The 25,978-nt window shown below is 37.5% G+C and overlaps 2 protein-coding genes across 6 annotated transcripts in view; one reads left to right on the top strand and one right to left on the bottom strand.

The window, feature by feature from the left end:
* Positions 1 to 326: 326 nt before the first annotated feature.
* QRSL1 (glutaminyl-tRNA amidotransferase subunit QRSL1) lies at positions 327 to 24,829 on the bottom strand. 3 transcript variants are annotated; one of them, XM_081044520.1, is made up of 11 exons: positions 24,550 to 24,829; positions 18,115 to 18,274; positions 17,656 to 17,754; positions 16,549 to 16,645; positions 14,096 to 14,272; positions 10,948 to 11,123; positions 10,747 to 10,859; positions 8,853 to 9,045; positions 8,247 to 8,364; positions 5,267 to 5,472; positions 327 to 2,909 (listed from the first exon to the last, which is right to left on the bottom strand). In XM_081044520.1, exons 1-11 carry the CDS (start codon positions 24,571 to 24,573, stop codon positions 2,689 to 2,691), a joined length of 1,584 nt encoding a protein of 527 aa, XP_080900646.1. In that variant the 5' UTR covers positions 24,574 to 24,829; the 3' UTR covers positions 327 to 2,688. The 3 variants fall into 3 exon arrangements, with proteins under 3 accessions (XP_080900646.1, XP_080900648.1, XP_080900647.1); XM_081044522.1 differs by having other exon boundaries at positions 1,505 to 2,909; positions 5,280 to 5,472; positions 24,550 to 24,691; XM_081044521.1 differs by lacking the exon at positions 327 to 2,909 and adding an exon at positions 4,613 to 4,790 and having other exon boundaries at positions 24,550 to 24,691.
* RTN4IP1 (reticulon 4 interacting protein 1) overlaps positions 24,746 to 25,978 on the top strand; it is a 97,011-nt gene continuing 95,778 nt past the window's right edge. For 2 of the 3 annotated variants that reach the window (XM_081044525.1, XM_081044524.1), the window contains exon 1: positions 24,768 to 25,472. In XM_081044525.1, coding sequence (XP_080900651.1) covers positions 25,175 to 25,472 — 298 coding nt within the window. In that variant the 5' untranslated portion in view covers positions 24,768 to 25,174. Of the gene's footprint in view, positions 25,473 to 25,978 lie in introns of all 3 variants that reach the window. The other variant, XM_081044523.1, reaches the window with a different exon arrangement.

The raw sequence follows: 25,978 nt of genomic DNA on the forward strand, positions 1-25,978 counted from the left end.
CCAAGGAACTCATCTTACACTTGTAGCCACCACCTTTCATAAGTGCTCTGCTCTAGCCCCTCTGCAGCTAACAATTTCAGGGTTTAGCTGAGACACAGAAAACATTTCTCACTTAAATTCCCAGAGAGCGATTTGGCAAAATGAGATCTACTAGATTTAGGGTAAAGATGGAGAAAGAAGAACAGATTAGGTGTCATTTCATGCTAGTTATGTGAGAACAATGTTTCACTTCCCTATTTCCAGATTCAAATCGTTAGTGCAGCTTAAGCAGAAATACAGGAATGAGAGATACTACATTAATAAGAGAAATTGCATAAATATTCTTTGAAAATTTTTTTATCTCAAATTATACAAACATAAAAGAAGACTGGGGCAAAGATTTGTTTATTTGCTTACTTTTTACATCATACCAACTCCTTCAACCAAGGTGATTTTCTCTTGTTATAAAAGTGGTGCAATTCTCTCATGTATTTCTTTCTCCTTCAGAGATTCAGTCAAAATGTATAAGGGCATGCAGAGAAAGACTTTATATGTATAATGATTGAGTATTTGGGAATAAGAGGATCCCAGTGAGGAGGGAAAACTATTAATGGAAGTTAACAGGCAGGTTAAATTTCTACCATGCAACATTGCACTGGTTTTGCCTTTTATATTTTTCCCTCATGTACTCCGTATTTAGAAAAGATTTTTTCTTACTAAACAAAGTGAATTTATTAAATAATTCAGCTTCCTACTTATACTTATCCACAACATACAGAGGGTGCCAAAGAAATATATACACATTTTAAGGAAAAAACTATTAAAATTGTAATACTCAATATATACTGATAATGAAAGATGAATGCAAATCATGTGCATGTTTTTTTGGCACTCCCGGTATAACTGCCAAATTAAATCAACATGCAATGGCAATGGTGTTCTGGCAAAGACAAAAATGTACAATGATGACACTTTATGGTGGGTAAATGTATGATTTTCATTATAGATTCCCTCCCCCCCCCCAAAGTTTGAATACAGATTCCCATTAATATCTCTTTGGGCTGAAGGAGCCCAAACAGAGAGCACTAGGACAGAAAGTCAATTAGGCAAAGAAACCAGTAAGGAACAGATTCTGGGGAAAGGGAGGAGCCATGGGCCTCCTCTCTTTGGCACCCTCACCAAATTGTCTACAAGTTTTTCATATGGGATATTACTTGTGTATAGTAGTCCTCCTTCACCTGAGGTTTCGCTTTCCATCATTTCAGTTACCAAATATTAAATGGAAAATTCTAGAACAATTCATAAGTTTTACATTGTGTGCAATTCTGAGTAGCATGATGAAATCTCAAGGCGACCAGCCCAGGACATGAATCCCTTTGTCCAGCGAATCTACACTGTATATGCCACTTGTCCGTTAGCTACTAGCCCTCTGGGTTATCAGCTTGACTGTCATGGTGTCACAGTGCTTGTGTTCAATAACCCTTATTTTACTTAATAATACCACATTCACATAACTTTTTTTTTTACAGTATACTGTTATCATTGTTCTATTTATTATAATTCTTAATTTCTTATTGTGCTTAATTTATAAATTAAACTTTACCATAGGTGTGTATGTATAGGAAAAAACACAGTATATATGGGTTTGGTACTGTCGGCACAGTATGTATGGGTTTCAGGCATCCACTGGGATCTTAGAATGTATTCCACTCGGATAAGGGGGGGACAACTGTATCTTGAAACTTTCTCAATATAACTAGTTCTACCAAGAACCTACCACATTTCAAGTTGGTCTGTTAGGTTACAATCAATGTTTGTATGACATCAATGAGCTTATTCGGGATTGATTCATAGGAGAATGAACTCAGTCTAACATGGAGTTGTTTCGGTACCTTGGCGTGGGGCTCTGGAATAGCAGATGTAAAATTTTAACCTTTAACATGTAAGTTAGAAAGTTCTCCGCCAGTGCAGGTCTATTTTTAGAGAAATAAAAGGAGTGCTTGCACCTGGGGCGCCTCTCCAATGAAGCATACCCCAAATCTTATTTGACTCGGCCCCAGTGGGTTGCACTTCCTCCTGTGATCAGAGCTCCTCTTACACCTGCTTTGCTCAGCGCTCAGAGGGAAATACTCGCATTTTGTTGTTTGTGTGCATTTGTAACATGCCCCGAGGCAGCCTCACCACATGCTGACTTGCTCGTCTGCTTGGCTGTCCAGATTCTCTCTGGTGGTACTAATGACTCTTTTTGTTAGTGCTTTGGTTACAAAGATGTGTAAGTTTTGAGAGGTTGAACCCTAAACTTATTTCTACTGTGAGCTGCTCCTGTTTTCCTTTTTTAAAATTAAAATATAGTTTACATACAATATTATATTATTTTCAGGTATACAACATAGTTATTCAACATTAACATACCTCATGAAGTGAATAAGCTCTGTTCTTTTTAATGAACATTTCTGCAAAAATGCATCATTTTTCAGGAACATGTGTCTTGTACTACAGTAGAAATCCTGTACTTTGCACTTAGCAGATGCTTAATAAATGCAGACAGATTATTTATAATTAACTGTATCACCCAGAATTTTAAAAAGTGATTCCAAGGAATGATTATGTCGACAATGAATCAAATTATAAGAACTTAGCAAGATCACTCGACTTTTCTAGAATAGAAAATCTTTAAAAATCATTTTAATTTGCACAATATGTTCATCACTACTGTTTTAAAGAAACAGAAGTTAACTTTTCATTTTCGAAGATTGATGAACAATCATCCATTAATTCCTGAAGTTGGATAACAGGAAATTGGACTTGTTTTTCAAACCATTTGGCAATTGCGAGAAGCTGCTGGTCACAAAACGCACGTCCAATAAACTGTAGTCCTATTGGCAGGCCGTGGTTTGAGAGGGCCATAGGGACACTCACTGCCGGCAATCCTGAGTAAAACAAAGAAACCCATCAGTTGGTTAATTCTCCCTCCTAAGAAGCAGCAGCTTTTTCTACTTGCCAGTGCTAGTAGGTCCAAGACAGGATAAAGTTTAAAAAGTAACAAAAATTATATGATATCCATGCTTTTGTACCTTCCTTTGTTCACTTAACAATTATCTTGAAAATCACTATATGTATATCAGTTCACAGAGAACTTCTTCATTCCTTTCATAGGTGCACACTATTGCATTATGTGGGTTCACCATAATTTATCCAACCATTCTTCTCTGGTTAGGCATTTAGGCTGTTTACAGTAGTTAGCTATGTTACACCATGCCCCAGTGAATTTCCTTGTGTACATTCTTTTTGGTATTCTTGAAAGTTGTTCAGATAAAGAGGGATTGCTTCATCAAAGGATAAATGAACATGTAGTTAGATGCCAAATTTCCTCCAAAAAAGTTGTACCATTTTGAACCCCTATCGGCAAAGTGAGTGTTTTTTTTTCCTACAGCCTTGTTAGTAAAATATATTGTCAAACTTTTGCCAAAGTGTTAGGTGAGAAATAGTAGCTCAGGGTAGTTTTAATTCCAGGTTTGGGGTAGAGATAGTACAAGATCTTGGGACATCTTGTCATGTCATAAAAGGAAGTTTTCAAAAATGAATGGGGACTGGTCTAAATGATACACTCAATTTGAAGGGGCCTCTATTGGCTAAATTTGGAACAATTTGAGCATCAAAAACAGTAATGACAGTAATTGTTTATAATATATCAAATTTTTAAAAAAAAGCAATTCTTTAGAGAAGACTGCTAACAGTCTGCTAATACATGTAGAAGGAATGATAGAATTAGAAAAGTCAGTACTTCATAATTCTCTAGGTAATAATTCAGGCAACGGCTCATTAGTAGATGCTAAAACTCGGTTCAAGATTATAGGGGTATGGGATATTCACATGGTCTCAAAGTATCACTTTATCATTTCACCAATTGCTTATAACTGATAAAAGGAAAAACATTTAATTACAAGGAAAACATCTGGCAGTTACTTCCTTAACCAAGGGTTCAACCTAGTTTCTAAAAATGGAACAAACTAATATTAACTGTTTCCTGACATAAAGAGTATGCAGGGGATCTGCCAAAAGTATTTAGCTGAACCCAGTCATGAGGAAGGAATCTGACAAATCCAGATTATGGATGGGACATCCTACAGGACAAGTGGACTAGACTCTTCAAAAAAGTCAATGTCACGTAAAAAAAAAATTTAAAGGTGGAAGATTTCTTATCAGAAACAAAGCAGGCCAGAAGAAAGTAGCACAACATTGTTTTAAGTGCTAAAGAAAAGAACTGTAGAAACAGAATCCAGCAAAAAATAACCTTTAAAAAATAAAAGGAAAATCAAAACATTCTCAGAAAGAAAGTGAAGAGAATTAGTTTTCAGCAGATATACCCTAAAGGTAGGAATGGCTAAAGGAATTTCTCTAAAGAGAAAGGATATGCTAAAACAAGGAATCTTGATACATCAGGGAGAAATGAATTCAGTAAGCAAAATACAGGTAAATACAACAGACTTTCCGTCTCCTCTTGGGTGTTCTACATTGTGCTTGATGATTGAAACAAAAATTATAACATAGTCTTAAAAAACCCAGAAAACTGAGGGGGCTGTTCTGGATTTTAAAAAGACATCATAAACAAATGTAATATATCAGGGGGAAAAACAACTTATAAAAGACATTTTTGGTACAATTGATAATTTAATTAATTTAGAAAATTTAATTATTTAAATTGAAAATGAGATTTAAATATAGACAGTATTTGGAGTATGATTGTACTTACATTAGTTTCCTTAGGTGTGATAATGGAATTGTGGTTATGTAGGAGAATGTCTTTATTCCTAGAAGATTCATGTTAAAGTATTTAGGGGTAAAGTAGCATGATGTTGAAACTTTCAAATTATTCAGCTAAAAACAAAGTGTGTGTGTATGTGAGAGAGAGAGAGGGAGAGGGAGAGAGAGAGAGAGAAAGAGGAGAAAGCAAATGAGGCAAATTGTTCATAAGGATGACTCTAGGCAAATGGCATATGGGTATTCATTATACTATTTTCTCAAATTCCTGTAAGTTTGAAAATTTTAAAAATATAACTTAAAAATATGCTATTAAGTGGATTGACTAAATATGTGTGTACGTGGTTAAGTATGTGTGTGCGTGGTTAAGTATGTGTGTGCATACACGTTTCTGTCTCCCTCTCTCTCTCCTAATTCCAGAAGGACAAGTTACTGCCTTTAGAAAACAATCTAGTTAGAACCTAAGTTGAAGACCAGGGTGCCTGCCTGAAAATTAAATTGAAGAACATTCTGGAGGGGCCCTCACCCGCCATATTTACGGCCTGTGTGAAAATGTCACCCTGGGCACTTCGCGTTCTGTTGTCCTCTTTGATGAACTCCAGGTATGGCACTGCCTCACTCAAGGTGGTGGGTGTTAGCAAGGCATCCACTCCAGAGTTAAAAACATTCACAAAATCATTAGCAATGAGTCGTCTCACTTTCTGTGCTTTCACAAAATAATTCTCATAGTTTCTGTGGAAAAAAACAGACATTTGAAGGGTGTCTTGTTATTTCCTTGAATCAAGTCTCATACATATGGCCTGATTGTTGGCATTTATCAGCAAGTACAACTAAGACTCTTCACAGTACATAAAAATAAATTTTGTTCATTTGTGCTGTCATTCAAAAAGTTTGTACATCTGGAATTTAATCAATCAGAATTCAGTACGAGATGCAATTCTGCACATATAATAACAAGATAGTAACACTTCCAGGGACACCATTATATCAGAACAGTCATTTTCATGTGAGGAAAATCAAGTATAACAATTAAATGAGTTTCCAAAGGTTACAAAGGTAGAAGGGCTAGAACTAGGTCTCTGGAGGCTCATTCCAATCCTCGATTATAATGTCTTATTTCACCTGTAGTATAATGACTACTAATTATTATAAGGACACAGAAGTTTTGCAAAATTCTAACATGCTATCAGAATTAGACACTCAAAAACAGGCGCTGGAAAGAGAAATTGTGGAAAGCATGCAGTATTTGCAATTTTGTATTTTATGGATAGGCACAGCCCAGGAATGGCAATGTGGAATTCAAGAAAAGATGCTTTACTGAAAAATTAAGGAATTAGCCAGACACAGGAGTGACTATATGTCAATGATGCAAAGAAAGGGAAAAAGAAAACGCTCTTTAGATCGTCCTGAAGATGCTAACGAAGACTGGCGAAAGTACTGACCTTCCAACGTCAGTGTCCTCGCCTGTAAATACGGATGAAACAACGCCAGTCTTACTGCAGACCACATACAATCAGATAATAATGTGACATCCTTTTTACCCTAAAATCATGCTATAGCAATATCAGATGTCCTTCCTATCATTTGACCATAGGGTCTATAGACATGAATGCAGGCATCACCTATAATTTATGCAACAATACAGTTGATGGACTAAATAATGTGTGGAGGAAAAAGGGGCCACATATTCAACCTGACAAACTCAGGGGAGGCCTGCATGGCAGGCTCTACAAACTCAGAGACCGAAATTAACCACATAGGATGGTCCGAACATAAAATAAAAATTCCTAACTAAAAGCAGGACAAGGCCAGTAGTGACATCCTCGGCCTGTAGCTTCCTTGACAAAAGTCAATCTATCTGAAGTGAGCCTGTCTATCGTCTTTTTGCATCTAAGATAACATACCCTTGGAATGTCAGAGTAATCCCTTTTTCTGGACCCCTCAGGGCACAACCCATCTCACCAGAGACTACAGAACCCCTCATTGTTATCTTGTTCCCCAAATACCATCTTTATGTGCTGTAAATATTGTTAGCTATCCTGTGCCCACCAATATAATGTGTCTCTCCATTTTACCTTTTATCCAATCCTAGAAATTTCCCTGCTTTGCTTTCTCCCACCTACTTAGTCTACCACCAATGGATTTCATGTAACCCTCTCACATCTCCTCCTTTGATTCTAATGTATAAAATAAGCTGCAAAACTGCCATTCTCCAGAGCATTTTCTACATCCATTGCAGTTTTGCTTCCCAGCAATTGGCTCAAATAAATTCAGTAAAGTTCTCTACAGGTTTGAACGTTTCTAATGTCAACAAATGTATTAACATCATTCCTCAAACCTGAATTTTATAAAAGAACAAATATTTCCATCTTCCATGAAATTTCTTCCTACTTTAAATATGGTTCAAAAGCAGAACTTCTGCTCCTATCAATGATGCAGTAATAGAGATGGGACTTACCCTGCCATTTTAAACAACTAGAAAACAAGACAAAATGACACCACCATTTTCAGACATTAGGCAACAGGCAGGCATTCAGGAGAGGTTGTCATGAGAGAAGTGAAGCCCTTTGATTTCCCCAGAATAAGGCCTGGAGGCAGTTTCCAGGCCAGACCCAGAAAGGGGGAACCTAAACAGAGTTTAGGAGTGGAGCGAGAGGATTCTCAGTAAGTTAAGGAGACCAAGACTGGAAGTTCAGGGAGGCAAAGACAGCCAGAATTTGCCAGAGCAGAGTACTGGATGGGAGAAAGTAGCACACAGAGGGAGCTCAAAGGATTGCTTGAGTGGTGAGAATAGTTAAAATCTGCGCCCTTAGCAACTTCCAAGTATATAATACTAACTATCGTCGCCATGCTGCACATTGGTCCCCAGGACTTATTCATATCATCACTGGAAAGTTGTACCCTCTGACCAATATCTGTCTTCCCATTTCCCCTGCCCCTAGACCCTGGCAACCACCATTCTATTCTGTTTCTATGAGTTCGGCTGTTTAAAACGATTCACATGTAAGTGAGGTCATACTCTATTTGTCTTTCTCTGACCTATTTCACTTAGGATAACGCCTTCACAAGATGGTTAGTAAACTTATATTGTAGACAGTCTAAGAGGGAGTCACAATAATTTGGAATTATTTCTTGAAGCAAGCATACACAATGGAAGAGAAAACTAAGTTGATTCACTAAATTTGTCAAGAGACCACCGTAACTGCCTGCTTAAGGCTCTAAAAGCAATAAGCCATTGTGGCAATCATAGTCCCGGCACATGTAATGAGGCCAAAATGCTCTGAGGCTTCCTATACTTAGTTTGTACTAATCATTCAGCTAGTGCATCAATGTTTTTAAATAACCAGGAACCAAAAGTACCATAAATAGGCCTTTAATTTTGATTTTTAATTCAAATCATAAAGATTTTGCTTTTTTAGCAAATATCTCAACTTATGAGATCTGATAGACATATAACTTTACTCAAGTTTCAAGAATGCGGAAAATTCTTAAACAAATTATCTTACTCTTTTAATAAGAAAAAGTTTCCTGAGAGAATTCTTCCTCTCACCACATCATTAAACCCTTCTCGTCTGGTTGCAGCATACATGGCTTCAGTAGACACATCAATGTCACATCTGTGACCTGAAAACAAGAAAGAGATAAACATTACTTGAAAAGGAAGTAAAGTTTTGGCTGAAAAGCAGACCTAGATACACATTTGTGACCAACAGTAAAATTTCAGGAGATTGCCCTTAATGGTTCTTCTTCTTTATCTGCCTTGTGACTGACTGACCAATCAGGAATCAAGGAGAGAAGGAAATAACCAAGAGGGAAACCTCCCTTGTTCACTTTCTCATTCGTTCATTCAAATGTTTTTCGAGCTACTATCCTGTGCTATGCACTACATTAGATGGACTGAGAATATAAAGATAAGGTGAACTATACATACAGATATTTATGATAAATAGTGTAAGTATAATGCTAAAATAACAAAGGTAAAAGGATTCACTGATTTACTTCCCTCAATCATTAACATTATCTCAGGCAATAAGTTTTTTTTGCCACTAATAAGTGAAACTTTCCAATGTTTGAGATAACTACCTTAAAAATTCCAAACAAAGCCATCTTACCATATTCTAGTCCGTCAAATCTTGCCATATTCGATGCCACTTCCGATGTACACAATACATGGTAGCAGACAATTGAATAACTGGTGTGGGGCAGGGACACTTCAATTACTTTAGCCCCCTCAGACTCAAAGAGATTCGCAGCTTTGGACCAAAGAGATTGCACTTCACTTGATAATTGTGGTACAAGATATTCCTTATTGGAAAAATTACAACATTGATATAGATTATTTTACAAAAATTTGTACTCCAGGACCTTTGGCAATACATTAGAAAGTCTGATTAAATTGCTAGTAGGTATCTAGAAAGATTGAACTAATTTAAGAATGTTTATGGCATGACAAGCATAGCACTAGATATTATGAGCTGGATACAACAATATTAAGGATTAGAGATCTGGTTGGAGAACTTTTATTTGTTAAATGTTCATTATATATCAGGTACTCTGCTAGATGCTTTTCAAAGCCTCTCTCAATTAATGCTTTTAACAATCCCATAAGGTATATCATACTTAATTTTATTAAAAATATTGAAACTAGAAAAGTTAAGTACTGTCCTAATGTTACATAGCAGGTAAAGAGAGGATCTAGTATTCCAAAGTACCATGTTTCCCCAAAAATAAGACCAGGTCTTATACTTATTTTTGCTCCAAAAGATGCATTAGGGCTTATGTTCAGGGGATGTCATACTGAAGAATCATGCTAGGGCTTATTTTCCAGTTAGGTCTTACTTTTGGGGAAACACGGTAGGTCTGTTTTTACAACCTGTGCTCTTTCTAAATCCTCAAAAGAAGGCAGAGCTATTACCTTTATTGAAGATTTTAAAGAAAGTAGTATTTCTCTACAGCAGTAGTTTCAACTGGGGGCAATTTTATCCTGTTGCTCTCAACCAGGGGACATTTGGTAATGTCTGGAGACATTTTTGGCGTGGGGGTGTGGTGGTGGTGGTGGGGTGCTACCTCTAAAGGTAGAGGCCAGTGATACTGCTAAACACCTTACAATGCATAGGACTGACTCCCACAACAAAAATGACCGCTAAGCTTAACATTTAAAAAATTTTAAAGGTCAGTAATTTAACATATTTACTTTATGTATGAATTACTTGATTGCTACTGTAATAAATGCAGTAGTAATACTAATAATGATAGCAACAATGATACTACTTACTGAGCCTTCACTATGCAATGTTTGGCTCTGGGCTACAACCTTACATCAGTAAACTATGGCCCATCAGGCAGAGGGACTTGCCAGCTACTTTTGAAAATAAAGTTTATTAGAACACAGTCACACATTTTCACTTACATATGGCCTACGGCTGAGTTAAGTAGTTGTGATAAAGATTGTATGGCCCTCGAAGCCTAAAATATTTACTAATTGATGGTTTACAGAAAAAGTTTACAGATCCCTGCTTAGAACATGATTATCTAATTATTTTTATTGAGGTATAATTGACGTACCACATTATATTAGTGTCAGGTGTACGACATAATGACTCAATATTTGTATGTATTAAGAAATAATCACCACAATAGTTCTAGTTAACATCTGTCACCATACATAGTTACAGAGGTCTTTTTTTCTTTTGATGAGAATTTTTAAGATCTACTCTGTTAGCAACTTTCAAATATGCAATGCAGTATTCTTAACTATAGTCACCACGCTATACATTATATCCCCATGATTCAAACCTCACCACTCTCTGAGATCAATATTGTTATTATCCAGATTATTATTTTACAGATAGGGAAATTGAGCTTAGAGAGATGAAGCCATGTGCTCAGTTCACAGAGCTAATAAAAGTGGCAGAGAAGGGATTCAAAACCAACCAGCCTATTTCCCAAGTCGGTGCTCTGTAGTTGACGACACTATTTCTGTCAAGTAATGAAAGGAAGAGTTACCTTCGGAATTCCTATACATAGTTTGCTCACATCTGTCAAATTCGGAAGCATAAATGGTTTAACAGGATCTTGTATCGTGGTAGAATCTTTGCAGTCATGTCCAGCCAGTACACCTGTAAGGAAAAGTACTTGTGAGTGACAGACATATTGTTTTCCAGTGAAACTGTAATGTTTTGAAGCTATGTGGAATCATATAAATACCCAACACAATTGCTGCATCATCCACACATCTGGTTAGGATTCCCGGCACATCCATTGAATTCACCAGGGGAATGAGACCATGACGAGAAACTAAGCCATAGCTTGGTTTTAAACCAACCACCCCACAGTGGGCAGCTGGATTCCTGGTCGATCCTCCTGTGTCTGATCCTAAAGCCCTGGAATTTAAATGGATTCTCTTTAGAAGAATGACATATCTCTAATAATATTTGGAATCTACCTTTGTAAATGTGTATTTTTAAATTGTATTACACAAAAGTAAAACATGCTCGTCTCAAAGAATTCTTAAAACATAGATAGAAAAGGGTAAGAGGTAACAAAATATCCCACCATTCTGAGGCAAACACTGTTAACATTTGGCATTTTAACTTCAAGTTTTTCTTAAAAAGCATTTTCTTTTATAGTTCAAGTCATTCTGTAACCATAGTTCCCATCTCTTTTTTTGCTTATCATGAGCCCTTTACTATGTCATTAAAATTACTGAAAATTTAAAATATGTATACTATTCTATTATATCAATTGGCAATTTCCAGTACTTTAAAGTCCATTCTCTCGTCAATATACATACAAATCTTACGCCTTTCTTTAATGGCAATTTTACAGTATGCTTTTACCAACTAATCACACTCCCAGAAATTCAGATACAGCGTTTCTGCTACCCCATTTAGAATCATGGATAGAAATGTACTTCAATTTATTTAAACATTTATGTGATTGCCAACTAGGATAATAACTGCATAATAAATTACTTTGTAATAAACACCTTTTAACATAAATCTTTGCCCATATATCTGATTATTTTTTAGGCTACCTTCTAAGAAGTAGAGTTGATAGACCAAAGGGTCTGCCTATTATTATCAGTTCTTAATATATATTGTCAAGTTACTCATCAGAAAGGTTATGCCAATTTATATTCCCAATCACAGTGAATCAGATTACATTCAATATTTCATTATCATCACTGAATACTAGTATTTCTAAAATATGGTTAATTTGATAACCAAAAAGCTTTGTTAGTGTGCATTTTTAAATAACTTTTTACATTTATTTCTATTTGCATTATCCAGCTATGAAATGTCTGTTCATTTCTTTGCCCAGTTACCTATAGAGTATACGTTTTTCTTACTAAAAAAAAAATAACTTTGAGGACATTATGATAAGTGAAATAAGTCAGTCACAAAAGCAAAAATACTGCATAATTTCACTTACATGAGGTACCTAGAGTAGTCAAATTCATAGAAATAGAAACTAGAATAGTGGTTGCCAGGGGTTGGAGGGACAGACAAATATGCAAAGTTATTTTTTAATGAGTTCAGAGTTTCAGTTTTGCAAATGAAACAAGTTCTTCTGGCTGCACAACAATGTGAATGTATTTAACACTACTAAACTGTACACTTAAAAATGGTTAAGATGGTAAATTTTGTTATGTATATTTTACCACAATTAAAAATTTAAACAAATTTTCAAAAATAGTTTAAAAAGGTTTTTCTGATTAGAAAAGTGTATATGCCTACTGCATTTAATTATATAAAATATTACATAACTATATAATATAAAGTGAAATTTATTATAATTACTGCCCCCATAAAAATCCAGTTATCAATTCTGATATATATTCATCCAGGCACTTCCGTGCAACTAACATATATACATACGTAATCATTACTGTTCATAAAAAGTCATGCTATATGTACTACTTTGCAACTTGTTTTCCACTTAACAGTGGTTTTTGGCTATCTTTCTATGTCACTGGTGCTCTAGCTCATTCTTTTTAGTGGTGTACAGCATTCCAAAAATCTTCCCATTTTTAAAACTATTATAAAAGAAACGAATCAAAAGGGGATGAAACAAAGCAGAACACTTGATGGTTTGGTACTCATTCAATTCAGCACAAACTCCGGGTCTGTGCTTCTCTTGATTACACCCAGAGTGAAGCTCTGGACTGAATGCCTTTTTCTACCCATCACATGGCCCTTACGGTTTACAGAAAATGCAAATTAGATTGCCTTTCTTACCAGGTCCATCTGAACCACAAAAATCGAACTGTTGTTGTTTTCACAATTTCTAAAAGAATGCATTTTCTTATTAGGATTTACTGACGGTTGTTTAAAAGTAAAACTTACATTTCCATAGGAATTATGTGTCAAAATGCCATCTTCTCAAAGCACCTTCAGAAAGATGAATACTAAGTGGGGTGATGAAGATAGAAAAAAAGCTCCTAATCTTGCAGTCCTAACTTGTCAGAACTCTCATTAATATTCATGTGATGCTATAAAATTTCACAGAGATAAAATGAAATAGTTTTACTTGTTAACAAGATTTCAGAGAAACTAAAAAAAAATCAGTAGAATCTAAATCTAAATCTCCATAGCTCTAAAAAATATAAATAATTTATTGCTTGCAGTGTCTGTGAAGGAGCTTAGTTTCAGTGGATAATTAAGGAGATAAATATAATAACAGCAATATTTATTTACTCTTCTTTAGGTGGTTAAGAAATGCTTTATAAATGGGGCTTAAGACATAAAGCATGATTGATGCTTTCCAAATACAAAATATGACAGTTGAACAAATCAGCTCCCTTGGTAAACCTTTACCTGATAAACATTTTTAGTTGTGGGTTGATGGAAACACTATTTTAAATACCCTATTGATACATATTAGGAGCATTTTTTTTTTTGACAAAAATCAGATTTCGCTGAAGGATAAACCATAGCTAACAATTTCGCTCAGCAGCACTCAGCTAAAGCCATGGTATGTTAGTCCCTAAATATTTGTACAATCAGTAAGCTGACACTCAAATCAATTATTTAAAAAATGAAATTCAATGAAGTCCATTTATGCTAACTAGTTTATTCTGCAAGACACACAAAGTCATGTTTTTAAGAGAACCAGATACTATACAGAAAGTTTAAATGTTACTTTAAAGTTAAATGTATAAAATATACATAAGTGTACTGTACAGTTGAGTGTATTGATAACATAATTTTGATACACCATTGAGCACAATAACTCACTGACAAGAAATAAAAATACCAACGTATGAAGTTTCCTATTGTTGGATTTTGCCTGTGGTTTACGACTATTTGTATTGGGTTGGGTTTTAAAGTACAGAAGGGAAAAAGCATCTTACGCAAAGCATGTGAAGGCTGATACGGCCGCTGCGCTCCCTCCTGAGCTTCCACCAGTTATAAGCCAATCTGAATCCTCTGTGTCACCATGGGGCTTCTGCTTCCTCTTTTCTCTATATTGTTTTGAAAAACTCCAGGGGTTTTTAACTGGTCCGAATATACCATCTGTGCTTCCACATCTGAGGTGAAGAAGTGAAGCAAGATACTTAATAAAACTTTCATCTTATGTGAAATTTTCATCTCCTGATTATTTGCTTCTGACCCTGTACAATCCACTTAAGTTGAACTGAAAAAGATAGGTAACTTTCTTTAATTAAATGGTTGAGGAGGTGGAGGATGGGAAGAGCATTTGTGGTAGAAAGTAGAGAAAACTAGTCTGCTAAGAAATGAGGATTTTTTTTATCCCATTTGATCATCTAATTCAGCTTAAGACAGTTTCCCTTGTAAATTAAGGTCTTCCAGTTGAAGAATGTACAAATATGCAGTTAACAAGAAGTTTTTCCAAGGAATCCTTCTTTTAATCAGAAGTTTTAAGAAAAGCATTATAAATGGAATGCTAAAAACTTATTTTTAAAATTTTGAAATAATTTCAAGCTTATAAATTACAAAAATAAAAATAGTATGAAAAGAACTTTATACCCTTTACCCAGATCCACCTATTGTTAACATTTTACCTCATTTGTTTTATCATTTGTGTGTTGTGTGTCTGAATATTTTTTTTTTCTGAACCATGTAATTATATTGTCATGGCCCTTTACCCCTAAGTACTTTATTTAGTATGTATTCAGTATTTATTTCCGAAGACTAAGGGTATTCTCTTATACAGTGATAGTACAATTATCAATCTCAGTAAATTTAACATCGAAGCAATACTTTTATCTAATGTACTGTAAGTAATCCAATTTTGTCAGCTGATTCAATAATGTCCTTTATAGCGTTTTATGCCCTCCCAGTACAGGATCAAGTCTAGAGTCAGATATCATATTTAGTTATCATTGTCTCTTTAGCCTCTTTTTCTTTTTTTTTTTTTACTTTTTAAATCGTTCACCAGTCAGTGGATACTGACTTATTTTCAGTTTTTGGCAATCTGAATAGTCACAATAAATATTGTACTGAAAGGCCCTAGTCAGTGCTTTGCTATAAACCTAAGTCTTCCTCTCTTGGGTAAATACCCAGGGCTGAGATTGCTGGGTCACACGGTAAGTGTATGTTTAACTTGATAAGAAACTGCCGAACTATCTTCCAAAATGGCTATGCCATTTCCCTACCAGCATTGTATGAGAGATCCAATTGCTCTGCATTCTTGTCAGCACTTCATATTGTCACTTTTAAAGCCATTCTAATAGGTGTAAGTATCTCATTGTAGTTTTCATATGTATTTCCCTAAAGACTAATTATGTTAAGCATTTTTATGTGTTTATATGCCAACTGTTTTATCTTCTTTAATGAAATGTCTCCTTCTTTTATCCATTTTTTAAATTGAGTAGTTTTCTTATTAAGTTGGGAAAGGTTCTATATATACTGGACACTAGCTCTTTCTCAGATATGTTTTGCAAATATTTTCTCTCAATCTATAGCTTATTTTCTCGTTTTTTAACAGTGTATTTCAAAGTACAGAAATTCTTAATTTTAATGAAGTCCAATCAATTTTTTATTTTATGGAGTGTACTTTATGTGTACTAAGAAATGTTTGCCGAACTCAAGGTCACAAAGATTTTCTCCTTCGTTCTTCTCTGTAAGTTTTAGGTTTTACGTTCTTTAGCCTCTTTTAACCTGGAACATTTTCACAGCCTTTGTTTTCTGATGTTGACATTTTAATATAACATTTCTCATTTCAGATTTGTCTTTTGTTTCCTTGTTATTAGCTTTGAGTTATACATTCTTAGTTGGAATACTGCATAGGTGATGCTGTATTCCTCCCAGGGAATCACATCTGGAGGTACACAATGTCCACTTCCCCCTCACTGGTGATACTCATTTTGATCAGCTGTTTCAGGTGATGTCCTAATAACCTATGTTCGAGTTTACTCCCATGGATGAATCCATTCAACATAAATTTAGTAAGTGCCAAAAGAATGACAAGACAGGCCAGAGCCTTGGAGAAAATATTTGCAAATCACCTCTATGATAATGGACTTGAATCTAGAATACTCGCTTGTATGTGAAAGAACTCTTACAACGCAGAAAGAAGACAAACAACCCACTAAAGAAAAAGGGTAGAGGGCAAAAGATTTTGAATAGATTCTTCACCAAAGAAGATATATGGGTGGCAAAACAAACATACAAATGTTTAACATCGTTAGTCATCAGGGAAATGAAAACTAAACCAAAATGAGATATGACCATATACCTATTAGACAGCAGAACATAATCTCACAGAGGGACTGAGAAACTGGCATTAGAGTCCTGAAATTACTGGACTGCCATTAGAGTAGTGAGTTTCGATTTTACTTACCCCATAGCAAACTCATCTAAGTTTGTTTTTCCCATTAGAAGAGCTCCCTGATCCAATAATTTCTGAACAACTGTAGCATTAAAAGGTGGTACATAACCTGGAAAAAAAAATCAGTTATTTTTATTATAGGAGAAAAAACAGTGAACATGTAAATCATATTTTCAAGAAACAAAATTGTAAGCTGCAATTAAACAATTTGTATTGACATATGTTCATTATTCCCAATTTGATTAATAGGTACTTTCTTCCAAAAGTTAATTTTTTTCAATTGCTATGTTTTCCAAAGACAGTCTATATATTGATTTTAACAGTACTTCAAAATACTGAATGATAGAGATGTACCCAAATCATTTGAAACTAATCACAAATCATATTTTTGCTTATTGTGCTTGACTTTTTCTTCTCAGATGATGCTATATCACAGTCATTTTGATCCATTTCCAGTCAGAAATACATTTTTATTGTCAGTTAAAATTTTCTCTATCTAGTATATATTCCAAAACAATTAACAAGAGTCTACCTGTGAGAGGAAACTGAGAGCACACACCTCAGAATATTTCTTTTAATGTGTAGTACTCTGAATAACCTTTTTCCATTTCATTTTCCTCCTAGGATGCCAACTTCTTGATAAACATGATTCCTTTTTGACATACTAAACTGTAAAGAATAAAACTAAGCATCACTATACTTAGATAAGTACAGTGATATAAGAGGCAGAAGAGTCAGGAAATAAAAAATAACAGGACCGTAGATGATTCCTCATACCGTCCTCAAGAGCGGAATAATGACAGCCATTTCATACTTATCCCCCTGTTATCAATGAGTGGGAGTTAGAGGTCGCTGAGTGTCTGTGGTGATCAATGACTGAGACTTCCTGAATAGGACTGCTGAAACCCTAAATAGGATTCATCCATTAAGCTCGCCTAAGTCTAAAGAACAATTCTGCATTCAGAAAGAGCAGATAGTAAAAAGGAAATATTCCATCTCAAGCGTTTCCTTTGCAGATATAATTAGTCTGAGAATACGTTGGTGCTTTAACATCTTTAATGTAAACTGAAAATGCTTATTTTTATAAAACTATTAATGCTCTGATCAGTTAAACTTTACCTTTCAGCATGTTTGATGCACACGTTGTCTCAATGCCGGATGTGCTAAAGTTGTCTTTTACTGCAACAGGAATTCCATCTAAATCCCCAAGTGAGTGACCTGTATTAAAGCCCCAAAAGAACAGAAGACGTATCTAGCACCCAATAGAGACACACATTAATACAGTTATTATAATAACGGTTTGCTTTTGGTAAAGATACTTCTTCAGAAACCAAATTTGTTAGAAATTATTACCATTGAACAGTACAATGCATCACATATCCAATCACCTCATTTTCGTTGTACCTCAGGGTAAGTTCTTTAAACAAGGGAATGTTTTGTTAAGTCACTTGCCCAGTGGAGCCTGCTACATCCACTTAAACTCTTTCCGCGTTGGTGGTTCAGTGGTAGAATTCTCGCCTGCCACTTAAACTCTTTCTCTAGTGATATAACAATTAAGTATAATTCGAAGTCATTTACCTTTCTTGTATCTTTTCTCTGATTCTTCAGCTTGCTTTAAGGCCACCTCTTCTGATACAGTGATGTAAGCATTTAGAAACTTGGTCTTCTTGATAAGAGAGAGACATTTCTGACAGAGCTCAGTTGGAGTAATTTGGCCTTGTTTCAGCGCCGCAGAAACCTATGTACAATTCAAAAACCCTTTGCTGAGTCTGCAGAAGTTGCAAAGATTACACTGACGCAGGCAGACAAAGTGGTTAAGTATAGTTTTGAAGTGCAGCTTGGATTCCAAGCCAAGAGATCCGATCACGTCTGTACTTAGTATAGTGAAGGAGGGAACACACCACCAGCTTGAAGACAGGATGGAGGACAGCACATTCATAGCCCTGCCTAAGGAACTTTGTTTCTAAGTCCGTCTTCAACAAATGAGAGCAATGGTTTAGGTAAGCCAGCCTGTCTAGAAATAGAGGCCCTCCATGGGTGAACATGGGTTAGGGTGGATTGTGTACAGAGAGTAGCTTAGCTGCAATACAGGCAGGCCATAGTGAGAAGAAATGAACTACACAAGGAATTACAGGCTTGTGTGGATCTCAGTAAATGATTTTCATTAAAATAGAGCTTTATATCTATTGTAGAATTCAAGCAAAAGCCATTACAAATTGAGAAATGCTTATAAAATATGGGTTCAAAAGCAAATTAAAAACCAACTTTTCTGAGATCTTGTCTTTGCTGCATTAGGAAGGCTAGTAAAGAGAACATTTAACAACTGCACTACAAGTGACCAGAACCTGTATATTGATAAATGAAGCCTGAGGTGAAGTGATAATTATTAATATTTAATACCTATGGGGCGTGATAACTACTTATCAGATAAAAGGAATGAACAACAAGAAGCCAAAGATAGTATCAAATCTTTGGAGACAATATGAAAAGAGTTGGATAAGATGGGAGCTCAGAGATGAGAGGGGTGGGGAAGAAGTACTATTTGTCGAGTGTTTACCAAGAGACAGGTACTGTTGTTGGCTACATGCATTATTACTTCATTAATCCTTAAAACCACCACAGAAGTGAGGTATTAACATCCTTTTAGAGGTGAAGAAACTGAAGCTCAGACAGGGAAAGTGATTTGTCCAAAGTCACACAAATAGTAAAGGGAAAGGTAACTTTGTAACATATGCTCCTTCACCATTTCTCGCTGTACTAGGGGATGCTTAGTTTGTCCGCTAAGGTGACTGTATTTTCACATAGCCTAGACATCAAGCAACAGGAGTTCGCACTTGGAGGAAACTGCGTATGATCTGCTCTCAGCTGTTGAATAAATCACCAAAGCAGTGGTACTCTTAGGGCTGAGGGTTTTACATGAGGAAAACTGTGGGAACAGGCCCTCGAGAGGACCCCTAATGCGCCATGGACGGGGAGGAAAGGACTGCATGGGGAGGCTGGGGGGGTTCAGGCATGGGGAGAGGCAGCTGGGCTTCACTGAAAGGAGGTAACCCTGTAACAAGAAGAGAGAGGTCTATTCAGTGGTTTGGATGAAATGTGAACTCTTTAGAAGAAAGGAGCTGGAGAAAAAGAAAAGATAGCAGTGTATTCTAATATTGTAAATAGGGAGTGAGAAAAAAGGAGACAGTGGTAGGCTGAGGGTAAGAGAGTCAGAACAAGCCAACACCAAAAGCTAGAGACAGAGAGGTATACAGGCAGGCCTATCGCACGGTGGAGTTGTAAAATGAAGAAATTATGTCTGCCACTTTCTCTCCTTCTTTGCTGCGCGTCCCCTAATGCCTACTATCTATCCCTCAAGCTGCTTTCTAACTCGCCAACCGGTATGACAATAAGAGATAAGGAGTTTCGGTTGTGGTTACAAGGGCAAGAAAGATGATTGGAGCACTCATTTTAAATGGTGCTGATTTTTGTTAGGACCATTTTTAGGAAATCCAGATTTGAGAAAATCAGTAAGGGAATTGGAGAAGAGAAATGAAAGCAAAGATGCTAATTAGCTGGAATGGACTGAGCATAAGGAGTGTAAGATATAAATAGTACAGCTCTCCTGGGACAAAACTAAAGGTGTCATATCTGAACATAAAATGAAATCGAATGTAAAAGTTTTTGTTAAAAACCAAATTCTCTCTCCCTGGCATTTCTTTTCTCTAATGGAAACCAGGCTTTTCCCTGAGGCCATTGCTTCTCCTGCAGCTTTCTCAAAGGACAGCTGTTTTAGCGCCTACCTAACAAGTCCCACAGCGCCCAGTGGGGGATGAGAACGGGCGGGCAGGCGTCCTCATTCTCTCAAAAACCCCAGCTTACCTGAAGCACGGGCCTTGGAAGACATTATCTTACCCTCCCCATGTGTTAATCTAGTTTCCCTGGTGCTCCGTCATGCACTGAAGATTTTAGCAGCTAGCTCACTATAGCTTTCTTCGCTATGGCTCTTGTTGCTAATTTTGTTGCCTTCCATCTTCAAGTCCTGACACCCACACCTGGCCTCTCTCAGTTCCTGACCTCACCCCAGTTTCCAAGTCTCACGGTCATAGCCCAGGTTACATCATTACCATTATCTGTCGTACTTCCCAAACCTCAATTCTAGTTGGTCCACATCTCCTGACCCCTAACATAGATGCTTTATATTTCATTTAATCTTTACATCCACACTCTGGGCAGATACTATTTTCCATTTTATAGATAAATCATGAAGTTTCTGCTTGGAATCACATGCCCAGGAAGTAGCAGAGCTGGGATTCAAACAAGGCCAGATCTTATTTCCAAAGCGCATGCTCCGGACCACTATACTCCTGCTCTATGCAAGGTGTTACAACACGTACTACTGCGCAACAGAGTAGAAAACATTTTACTAACTTTACAGAGGGCATCAAAGGATCACTTAGGAAAAGAACTGTCTTTAAAAAAAGTTGTGATAAATGCTGCAAATACAGGAGAGCCCTTGAGGGTGCCGTGTCCAGTTGACTGGTATCTTGAACACACTCATTTCACATTCATGTTTCTGTCTCCCTTGTTTCAAGAAATAGCATGTCAAGATCACCAGCAACCTCCACGTTCCTAAATCCAGCATCACCACTGAGTCCAGCAGCATTCAACATAAGAGGTCCCTCTCTCCTTGAAGCTCTTCTTTACTTGTACCTCAGGACAGCAAGCCTGGTTTTCCTCATGTCTTACTGGACATTCCTCCAAGTCTCTTGTGGCTTTGCTTTCCTATTGCTGACCTCTAACTGTTGGAAAGTTTTAGACCTTCCATTTTTACACTCAACTTCCCCAGGGGACCTCATCTGGCCCTACAGCTTAAATTATCTTCTTCATTGTTGCCAATTTATAGCTTCAGACCCAGTCTCTTTCTCCATCTCCATACTCCTACATCCACCTACTTCACTGACATCTTCACTTGCATATCTAGGAGGCATCTTAACGTTACCACATCCAGAACAGAAATGCTGATAACCTTGTCACCACAAACATGCTCCCTTCAGTCTTCCCATTTTGATAAATGTTACCATTTCCCCAACTGCCCAGGCCAAAACCCTAACCATCCTCCTTAATCCTTCTCTTTCCCTTAAAGTCTTCCCTTAAACTATCCAATCCATCAGCAAGCTCTAACACCCACTTCGCGTGACATCTACTCCCACCACTCTATCCATGCTGCCAATACAACAGCCTTCTAAATGGTCTTCCTGCTTTCTCATTTGCCTTCCTGGACCATAATCCTTATGAGTAGCCTGAGGGAGCTTTTTAAATTTTAAATCAGATCATGTCCACAGACTGACAACTTTTCAGAGGCTTCCCATTACACTTGGAATAAAATCCACACTTCTTACTGTGGCCTAAAATGTTCTCCATGATCTGACTCCTGCTTATCTCACTTCATCTCCCACTATTCTCCTCCTCATTCACTTCTCTACGGGCATGCTGGTTTTCTTGCTATTCCTTGAACATATCAAGCCTGCTCTTGATTCATTCTTTGCACTTACTATTCTCTCTGCCTGAAACACTCTTTTCCCAGATCTTCCCAGGACTCACCCTTTATACCCTTCAGGTCTCTATTAAATATCACCCACCCAGTCAGGGAATCCTTCCCTGACCACTCTACCTAACCTCCAGCTGCCCCAACTAATTCTCACATTATAGCCTGCTTAATCTTTCTTCATAGCACTTAATACTATGTGAAATTACTTTAAAAAAACATATTTAATGCCTGCTTCCCCACAAAAAATGTAGGTTTCATGAGGGCAGGAGCTTCCGTCTATCTTCAATGCTAAACCCCAGTGTCTGGGGTTTAGCACTTCTCTATAGAAGTGCTCAATAAATGTCAGTTGAATGAATAAATGAGCTGTTTAAACTGTGGAATCAATTTTCCCATGGAACAATAATTAAATGTTCTTAGGCTAGACCCCCAAGAAACCTATTGGATATATAATTAAACTTTAGGATTAATAATATTAGCCTGGTGCCTGGCTCCTAGAAACACTGGGCTCATGCCACAAACAAGGAAGGTAAGATTCCTCCCCCTTCCTGAATATACCTGGGTAAATTTTACAAATAAGAGTTTTATCTCCTATTTGGCACTTTACCTCCTTGTAGTGCTTTCTCCCAGGGCTCCTGTGTTGCCCTAAGCCTCCACTTAGCGTAGGTCTCCCAAATTGCCTCAAAACTCCACAGTTTCTTTCCCTACCCTTATTTTATCCCCAGCAAATTTCCCCTTTCCTCAATCGATTATTGCAACTACAGTGTGATGAATGAGAGAAATTTGATTGAACTATTATAATTTACAACATGGATGAGTAAATCATTTAATCTTTGCAGGCATCTTTACATATCTAAAATAGAATGTGTACTAAATTAATTTCTAATTGTTAGAATTTGGGCAATGGTACAATGATGTGCAAAAAGTACAGCGTGGACAGAAGATGTATTTTGGGTTGGGAAAATAACCACCAAATAATGTTTTGCACATATTAGGTATCAATAAATATTTGTTAAAAGAGTGATGAAGTGAAAGTAATCATGCCAAGGCAACCTCCTATCTACCTTGGGTCAATTCTCCTAAATTATTTTTTTAACTCCTTGAGGTAAAAGTCATTTCTCACAACGCCTCACTCAACAACATCAGGAAAGAGTGGCACAAAAAAGGTGGTGCTGAAGGGGAAAGAGCAAAAAAAGAAAACGCCACATTTTTAAAGTTGTATTTCATTTTAAAATAAATTTTTGATTTGTTTGTTCGTTTTAAAGAACAAATAGAACTTTTCACTGGCAGTATAAGCCAGATGCAAAATAAGGTGGTAAAACAACAATTATTTGGGGGAAGAACTAATTATTTAAAGCCTGTGGACTTAAAAAAGTTCTCATCATAATTCAGTTTTCTAAAAGGCTACCAGCTGGTAAGAAAATAAAAGAACTTTCCAGGTGATGATAGAAGGCAGGGTAGGTCCTCAACCCCCACTTATCAGGCAGAATCATCTGGTTAAACCTTATACACTGGGCCTTACCACACAGTTCTACCTTGGGAACACAGCTGTAGTTTTAACATGGGCGGGAGGTGATTCTGATAGCAGTGGGCCTGAAGACGGTTATAATGGTTGCGAGATCTAGGCCAGGAAGCAAGGAGACCTGAATTAAAGCTCTATCAGCAGGGATATAGCAAGAGAACAGATTCCAGACATAATTTCAAGGCAGAATTAACAGAGGTTAGTGACTTATTGGATACGACAGATGAGGAAGAATCTAAGGGCAACTAGGATAACAGATGTCCCATTAATAAGAGACTATTAAGAATTCAGAAATCAGATTTTGGTTAGTTTTTTAAGATGGAGGTTGAGAGGTTGTCCGGTTACCGTAATGAGGTCAACTTTGGTTAAATTGAGTGTGAGGTGCTTATGGGACATTTGCAAGAGATGCCCAGGGCACATTCACAAGTATAGTCTAGAATTAAAAAATGATGTCCTGGAAACGCAGACAAGGGTAAAGGAATCATTGGTATCTTAGTGGTAGCTAAAGCCTAGAGAATGAATATTTTCAAGGTGGGAAAAAGCCGAAAATCATTAGTTTGGATTTGGCAAGGGACGGAGCTGCAGGGCTCCTTAGAACTGCATCAAACGAGTGTTGGGGACAGAAGAGAGACTGAACGGGACCAGCAAAATGCCTCTTATGTGGCAGAGGCCCACTTGGGAGACCCCCGGGGCCTGACCCAGCCTGGGCAGAGGTCTCTCTGAGAAGCCGGTGTACACTTCCACCCCACAGCTCCGCGCTGTTGAAGTCTCCCCTGCTGAGGTGCTAACTCCAGAACCGGTATGGACAGTACAGCCTAGGCACCCACAGGGCCCAATCCTCCACCTAGTTCCAGGGAAGGAGTCGGCGAGGCTGACCGCGATGCGTGGTCAGGGCCGCGGACTCCATGCCAGGGACTCCGCCAATCTTCCCGACCCTGGGCCCTCAGCAGCCAGTTGCACTCACTTCTCGGAGGGTCCGGCCCAGCATGGTCCTCGTGCCCTGCCTGCCACCACAGGGCGCCAGTGACCAGGAGGAAAAGGAAAGGTCAACAACACCTACAGGTAGTACATGGGCGCAGCCATCTTTCGTCGTCACTGAACCTTTCAACACCGAGTACTTCGATTGGTCGGATTGCAGCCCGAGGAAATGATCTTTGTACGCGATTGGTTGGCGACCCCCCTAGGCAAGTCCCGGGACGAAGGAGAGCGGGTGGCAAGGAGACTCCTGGCTGGGGTCGCGGTAGGAATCTGGAGGCTTCTGATTGATTCTCTGTGGCGTAGGGATCTTGAGCCGAGTCAGCTGGTCCTTCCGAGTGCTCCCGGAGCGGGGCCGAGTTCTAGGGCTTTTGTTTTTGTTTATGGGGAAGAGAGTGTAAGGGGGCGGGGGAGAATGGACGGAATACTGTCTGGAACGTTAATTGGAGCATTTCAGATGCGAACAGCCAAATGATTCCACATGGTTCTTCCTTCATTTGCTCCATTAGGCTAACTTCATTTTTGGATTTTCCGTTTTGAAATCGGCCAGTGTGTTTGGCAGAATCTGGCCAAATTTCGGGGTGACAGTTATCCAAGTGCATTTTAATTAGGGCATGAAAGTCAACCACTTGTTTACGATGGAATTTCTGAAGACCTGTGTGCTTAGAAGAAAGGCACGCACTACGGTTTGCTTCTGGAGAAGACAAACTATACAAAAGCCTTCAGTTAGAAATATCAGCACTAGCTCTCCAAGGAGCACTGTCATGCCCGCTTGGGTGATAGATAAATATGGGAAGAATGAAGTGCTTCGATTTACTCAGAACATGATGATGCCTATCATACACTATCCAAATGAAATCATTATCAAAGTCCATGCTGCGAGTGTAAATCCTATAGATGTCAATATGAGAAGTAAGTTTTTGAAAGATTCCTTGTTACTTTTTTTTTCTTCCGGTTCTTCAGAGAATTTCCCCAGGGATGAGTAGTTTTAAAAGATCAGTTCTTACTTGACTACACTTCTTTGGTTACCACAAAAGAGTTGTTTAGGTTTTTGACAGTATCTCAGCAGGTATTTCCAAAATTTTTGAAATTGCAATACCCAGGATATACTTTAATCTTTTACAAAATATAAGTTTGAATTGCTTCCATGCTTTCTTAAAATGTTAATTGGGACTTGAGAGCTGTGTTCACAGCTAACTTTCTGGTATGCTTTTCTGGGAACTGTGATATTGGGAGGTACATCAGAGGTTTTAGAGGAATGGTTACGATTTCACATCAGTTCAGAATTTGCATTTATATAATAATTCTTTGCTCTCCCACTGTTCACAGCTTTCTTTATTGGTCCAGTGGACAAAGCAGCACGACAGGATGCCAGGATATGGACACAGTGCTTTCCTCATTTCTGCTATTGCATTCTG

Source organism: Rhinolophus hipposideros, assembly GCF_964194185.1.
Source record: "Rhinolophus hipposideros genome assembly, chromosome: 3".
Taxonomy (NCBI): domain Eukaryota; kingdom Metazoa; phylum Chordata; class Mammalia; order Chiroptera; family Rhinolophidae; genus Rhinolophus; species Rhinolophus hipposideros.